The sequence below is a fragment of the Fulmarus glacialis genome, unplaced genomic scaffold (genome assembly GCF_000690835.1).
Source record: "Fulmarus glacialis isolate BGI_N327 unplaced genomic scaffold, ASM69083v1 scaffold17477, whole genome shotgun sequence".
Classification (NCBI taxonomy): domain Eukaryota; kingdom Metazoa; phylum Chordata; class Aves; order Procellariiformes; family Procellariidae; genus Fulmarus; species Fulmarus glacialis.
Window position 1 is genome coordinate 79849 of NW_009222795.1, and position 6870 is coordinate 86718.

Sequence of the window (6870 nt, forward strand, 5' to 3'; positions counted from 1 at the left end):
TATTTCCACTCTCCTCTTAAGCAAATACTGCCAAATCCCAGCCACTCTGGCTTTAGTTTACGTAAAAAGAGTACAGTCAGCATTAATTCTGCCAAACAGATCTTACAAACTTTCTCATATTTTTAGCATTACATGTCATTCCAGTCCAAGAAGGCAAAAGACCAGTAGCCAGGTTTCCACTAAATCTGAAAGACAGCGTAAAATCCTGACTTAAGTTGCTTGCTGCAAACTCTATTACCTTGGCTGCTGTCCTCCTCAGTGCTGCTAAAATCATCCTCATAGTAAGTATTAGAATCAGTGGAGGCACTTGCATCACTGCTCATGGAGCCCTTCCTCTGACGCTGCAAGACACAAGCCTTAGAAGAACAGCAGAACAAGTTAAATTTTAGGATTAAGAAAGATAAGAATTTGAAAACAAGAGTAACTTCCTAATGCATTTTAGTTTTCTTCTAGAAAATTTGTCTCAACCAATTTATTAACAGTTTTTCAAGGCTTCTCCCCCTTAAGTTGTATTAAAAATTACGCAGGACGGTTGAAAACAAATAATCTATGCCAAGCTTGTAAGCAACACTTCAAATAACAGCTCTAACATAAAAGCATCCGTTTTGAATACAGCCTTTTCATCTTCTCACTAAAGTCACAAATACCACTGAGTTTACAGAAAAATTTGTCAAATTAACAGTCTCTGAAAAAAGAGAGAAGCCCCAGTTCGCAGCTTCTGAAAGAAGAATTCTAAATTCTTCTTAGCATAGTCAGTTTGTAAAGTGAGAATTTTCCATGCAGATGATACTTAGTAGGAGTGGTTCAGCTACAGAAGTTCTCTAGCTGTATGCCAGTTCCTACCTTTCTGTAGGAAGTAGATAGCAAAGTCAGCAGCAAATTAGTGAGCGGTACAGAATCTATCAGCCGCTGAATTCTCTGGATGGATGTGCTTTGAGCCATGATATCCAGCACTGCTGGAGGACCATCACTCTCCCAGCCCTGGAGGACGGCATTGAAAAGAGAATTTAAAGTGTGTTTCAGTGGAGAAGGCAAAATGTTTCACAAGAACATGCATGCTACCTACGTACCTTGTGCAATGCCTCTACTTGCAGATCTTGAAAGAGCGATGACAGCAATTTGATAGCATGATTTGCTAGCACCACTGACAGGACACCAAACCCTTGATGCCTACAGAAACATAAAGATACAATGTAATTTCAGGAGGGGAAAAAAAAAAAAAAATTAAATTGAGTGAAGTGACTGCTTTGCTAAACTGAAGATGACGACTTCTTTTCAAGAATCAAGACCTGACTTACAAATGCGGATAAAATTTCAAGAGACCAACAAGAGTCCATAGTAGTTGCTTGCTGGGCCTGGTTAGATACATGGACAATGATTACTTCAGCGGGGTGTCTACATACCCTTTCCCAGGTCCTAGTTTGGGAGACCCAACGCCCTCCTTAGTACGAGCAATGATGTCTCTGACGCGAAGAGCAGCCAATGGATCTTTCTCCTTTCCCTTATCAGCCAAGGCCGTGGGGCTGAGGTTCAAGATGAGGAAGAGGCTGTTTAGCAAACACCAAGCCCCGAGCAGCTGGAAGTTCTGATAATGCTATCATTCCAAAAGTGAAGAGGGGGGGGTTGGGAAAAAAGACAAAATAGTGTCAATCCAAATGCCAAAATATACCAGCACAAAAACAGTGAAAAAAGCTTCCCGAGATACAAATCTTACCTCACCCCCTGCACGGCGTGAATTGCTGATGGCTTGTCCAATCATTTCATAGATTTCAAGCTGCAAATAAATCCAAATCCATGGTAATGTTTAAGCGCTCCACTGGGCAATAACAAAAATAAAAACTCCAAATACCATTGTATTTTGCCCTCTACAGTTAGCTACCTCATTACTTCCTTTATCAGCAAGCCTAAAGCCTAGAAATAATAGATATGTATTGCAATCCAAATAAATACAAGTTCTACGCACTTGACTTGCTGAGAATGGAAACAACAAACAGTCTCTCATCTACTTACACATTTCTGTACAATAGTAGCAGCATCATTTTCATAATCTTCTTCTTTGGAACTTGTTGACCCAGTTCGTACCTGTTGAGTGCTACCCACGTGTAGGATGGCCATGCAAGTTGCCACACTCACACCTGATTGAAAACAAGTGGAGGTAACATTCTTATTAAGAGCCAGTCTCGGGACTCAATGTTCCTACTTAGCACATTAAAACAAGCAGTATCAAACATGCCCACAAAGTTGACGGAGCTGGGAATACTCAATATGACAGCTGACAGATTAAAAAAATCTTTCTGAAGTACCCCCAAAAGAGTCAAGCTTTGTCCTACAGAAATGCATGAGAACAATTAAAGGAGGAAATGTTTTACCATGTAATTCAATACCATTTTTAAGGCAATCTTCATACTCAAAGCTATAAGCATTGCAAAAATATATTATGCTCTGAACATAAAAAAAAAAGAGCAGAAATCACAGGCTATTAAGAAGATGTTGAGTCACTCAGTCTTTCTCTCAGATACTGACGAGAACATTCGCAGAATATATCAGAATTTCAGCATCACTGTAACAATTTTCATATTAACCCAGTCACCAGACTATGCAATATGCTGCATAGCTTTCAAATTCATGAGAAATAAAGGTTACTTGTGGGCTGAGCCTCAAACGTGCAGGTAACAAAGCAGAGCAAAAGCGAGAGTGACTTAAAGCTCCAAAGAAAATACAGGAAATCCATTTACCTGCATAGAGACAGCTGAGAGCAAGAACAGTCACATCTTGGAGACGCGTGGGTGTCAGGGGCTCCAATACAGGCAGAGACAGAGTATCCAGTGCCATGGTCACATCTATTACCAGCGAATGAAATCTATAGTAACGACACATGTCAAGGTTCAGCGATGCAATGTACACATCAGGCAGCTCACAGGAGCAGCGCAATAACTGATACTGCATAGCTAGCAGAGTTATTTTCTCTCATACAGCGTACCCAACATCTACCAAAGAAGAGTGACGACAGACTCTTACCCATTGCGAACAGCAGTGGCATCTGCCACTGTGGCTGGCATAATAAAAAATGAGTTGGCTGACACCGCATCCTGAAATCGATTTATGTATCGCAAAAAGTATGGGAGATTCAAGCACACTCTCAGCAGTTTTTCAGAGCCACCTACCAAACAAAAATAGCAGTGTTATTTTTACTGTTCCATGGAAGGGCTTCTAAGCAGAACAGATTTAACAGTCATCACTAATTGACTTCATTATTCTTTGTGGTGAGAAAATATCATCATAGATGAGGCAATAGGATAAAGACTAGTTTACAACACACAAAGCAGATGGTGAAGTTTTCAGTCACTACTCGTAACGGGTGTCAAAGCTCTGTGTGCACCAGGTCTAATTCACACCTGCTCAGTAATCCATCCCATAGGCTATTTCACACCATCCACCTTTTTTTCCCCCAAAAAACAAAGCTACTACATACAAATATAATGAGCTCATCGCCTCTGCAATGAAGAAAACTACATTACAGCCACAACCTCCCTTGGCAACATCAGCATGCAACCGAGTGAGTCCTAAAGAACAAACGCTTTAGGTCAGGACGTTTCTTCCCATTCAGAGCTCTAAGGTGTAACACTGGAGAGTCATTTGCTCTATCATTTTTTTTCCCCCGATGCTAAAAAGCTGATTCTCACCAAGTTCTTGCAGGCTGGCTACATTCTGAGCGATGAATATACTTTTTGTCTTTGCCGCAGAGGTTTGATCTGTGGAAGCTTGATCCTCACTCTCTCCCTCCACCTAAAAGCAATCACATACTAAATATATCATGGAAGCATTAAAAATATACGGTATTGCAGTAAGCCTCTATACAGCAGCAAGGCACATCAGCAGCAGAACTCAAAAGAGCTATGAATATCACTGAACATTAGCTTCCAAAACTACTATTGCCAATACAATGCAAACAGTATTTTCTCATTTGCCATTCATCAACATACAAGCAGGATTTAAATACTCAAGAAAGGTTTTCTTTACACATGTGTATTAAAAAACTACCACTTACTGCCCTCTGTCCTTGCCTGCACCAATGTTATTAATGCTAAAATTCATACTGCTTCTGTTCTAGGGCTGTTTGTTTACCTGTGTCTCTGGCGTGACAGATGGTGATGATGAGACTCTAGGGTTAAAGACTGATGTCAACTGATTGAGGAAGTTCATCTGCACTTCTTTCTGTCTTAGTTCTGGACTCACCGGGGAGGCCAGCTCCTTCTGGTCCTCTACTGCAGGGCAAACAGCAAAACATCATTTCATACACCAAAAAGATAGTATTTTCAATGCCTAACTCAAGTGCCACAGTGATATAACCGTAAATTAAAACACTTACCATCAGAGAGGGTTTTGACAGTCTGAGGCAGCTTGGCCGATTTCATCATTGCTGTGAAGGTAATAATTTCCGTTCGATCTAGGCGGCTGCAGCCCGTGCACAGCCCCTTTATCAGTAGAATGAGGTGTTTCTACAAAGAAAAAGACATCAAGTACAATTTAAACTCTCTTGATTCCAATTATTCCTCAATATTGTTTATTCTAAGCAGCTGCATTAAGAGTACTGCAACTTCAGCTAGTAAGGCTACTGCAACATCTAGAATCCACTCTGATCTCATACCAAAGATCGTGATGGTAATTTGCAGGTAATTCAGGTCACTAACATTGTCCCATGTGCTTGTTATAGAAAAGCATCTGGAAAAGCTCTCTCTCCTATGACACACTAAGGCTTAAAGCCAGCTCTATCAGAAGCTACATTATGTGAACACTTCTCACATGCCTTTCCTCTTTGAAATAGATTTAAGCTTTCCCAGAAGACTAAAATACAACTGGGGAAGAATCCATCTTTAAAAACTCAACGAACAGTTTTGAGCAGCTTGCTCACAAGCTGAAATTCTGAGTAAAGAATGCAGAGGGAAGATTCAGCAGGTATAAGTCTCTACCAAACCAGTACACGTTAAATATTTTAAGAACTTCATTAATTTTGCTTTATGCAACATTAGAGCAAATATTTCAGAATTAGAGGCCAAAGTCCATTTTTGTACTCAGGCTTGCCCACACGGTCAAAATCTGTGCTCACCTGTGAAACAGCACATGCTTCATCTGGGTTCTCAAGACGTAGCAGTGAGAATTCAATCAGGACTTTACACGCAGCTGCCACTGATTGCAATTGGTTTCTTGGTACTGAAAAAAGCAGATGCTTGCATCACTCAGTACAAGTTTTTAAATAATTCATTGTAAGATGTTCTTAATGCTTTCAATAAAACAGAATGATAAGCAACACGCACACATACACAATCTATCATGCCTAACACACAGATGCAATATAAATTCAGTCTCATTAAAATGTAACACAAGAAATGTCAGTAAAGCAAGGATAATATCTTCTACCCAGACAAGGTAATTAATGTTTTGATCATTAATTCCAACATAGTAACATAACTGCTAAAGAATAATCTAAAAATCCTGAAAACGGATTTAACACTTAATTTGACCAAAAATAACTTTCCCTAAATGAAATCAGGCCAAGAATAACCAAAAAGTCAACGCTGTCCAGTACTTGGTGGCCAAATACTCCTATCGACAAGTTTTCCTTTCCATCTGAATTGACATTTTGCCAGTATAAAAGCTAGCAACGCTGGCCTCGCGCGCTCTGCCTTAAAGTCTGATTCAGAAAGAGGGCTCGAGACAAATACCAAAAGGATAACAATTCTAGTTTACTTTACTATATCCTAGTCATAACACAAGAGCAAGAGAAGCAAAGGACGGGGAACACTTACTTAGACCACACACAGTAGTGATGTAATGTGTAGAAAGTGCAACGAAGGAAGAGTAAAAAGGCTCATATTGTTTGTCATGGTGCAGGATTTCAGATTCACTGCAACAGGAGAACAAGAGATATGTCAATTGCATACAGCACAATAGCGGCACCACACAACACTCAGAATATGTAATTTCTATTCACAGATGTAAGACAAGATCATTAAAATCACATGCTCTTTCCAAATCAAAGTTTTGGGAACAGAATCCTCTCCCTTGTGTCCCATTTCCCATGTCCTCAGGACTGAGTCCTCCAGCAGCAGACAGGCCACAGCATCAGCATTGCTATCCACAGGATAGCACAGGATATCCACAGGAAATTTAAGGAAATAATTCCAATACTGCAGATGTTTCATCAACAAGTCAGCCCCTTTAACAATCGCTCTCCTAGTCGGAGGTTCATTAATCTTTAAGTTATTCTAAACTCAGCTGCCCATAAAGTTTGGACTGTTTGTTCTGCTAACGCTAGGCAGATTTGCCAGGACTGGAGCACAGACATTCCCTTTCTGTCAAGGCACGGAGTCAACTGGAATATATGCAATTCTGCAAAACAGAAGGATCAAAACAGGCAATTGCATAATAACAACAAATACACAACAGCAGCATCTGCAACAAGCTGGGGAGTAAAGACTTTTGGCAGGTAACACACAGCAGAGAAAAACTGAGGTAATCAGCCTCATGGGTAGAGACTTGCCGCTTCAGAGATCTGCATCATTTTGCCCCACACAGAAATCAACACAAAGCCCAGAGCCAGTGAAAATGCAGTATCAACTCAAACCAAAAGTAAAAATTGTAAAGCGAAGTATGCATCAACACACTGAAAGTCAAGTCTCTGAGGTTTCTCAGTGAGACTCGCTGGCCATGGAAAACATCTATTTATGCACCGAAATGACACGTTAAAGGCTGCTGCAGTAAAGTATCACACCACATCCCATGTGCACAGAAACCTGAAGACAACCACCTTGAGAACAGAAACACAGCTCTGCCTCTACAGCTAGTTCTGCCCTTGATTTTTCCTGTGAC

The 6870-nt window shown here is 40.5% G+C and overlaps 1 protein-coding gene across 1 annotated transcript in view; it reads right to left on the reverse strand.

The window, feature by feature from the left end:
• The window catches only part of UBR4 (ubiquitin protein ligase E3 component n-recognin 4), a gene marked incomplete at its 5' end in the record, with an annotated part of 74125 nt that extends 68220 nt beyond the window's left edge, over window positions 1-5905 (reverse strand). Inside the window, 13 exons of the mRNA XM_009581589.1 lie at window positions 239-356; window positions 844-981; window positions 1071-1170; window positions 1404-1594; window positions 1715-1774; window positions 2011-2135; window positions 2736-2860; window positions 3019-3160; window positions 3684-3786; window positions 4126-4265; window positions 4370-4499; window positions 5108-5211; window positions 5808-5905. Coding sequence (XP_009579884.1) covers window positions 239-356; window positions 844-981; window positions 1071-1170; window positions 1404-1594; window positions 1715-1774; window positions 2011-2135; window positions 2736-2860; window positions 3019-3160; window positions 3684-3786; window positions 4126-4265; window positions 4370-4499; window positions 5108-5211; window positions 5808-5905 — 1574 coding nt within the window. The remainder of the gene's footprint in view (window positions 1-238; window positions 357-843; window positions 982-1070; window positions 1171-1403; window positions 1595-1714; window positions 1775-2010; window positions 2136-2735; window positions 2861-3018; window positions 3161-3683; window positions 3787-4125; window positions 4266-4369; window positions 4500-5107; window positions 5212-5807) is intronic.
• Window positions 5906-6870: the final 965 nt, after the last annotated feature.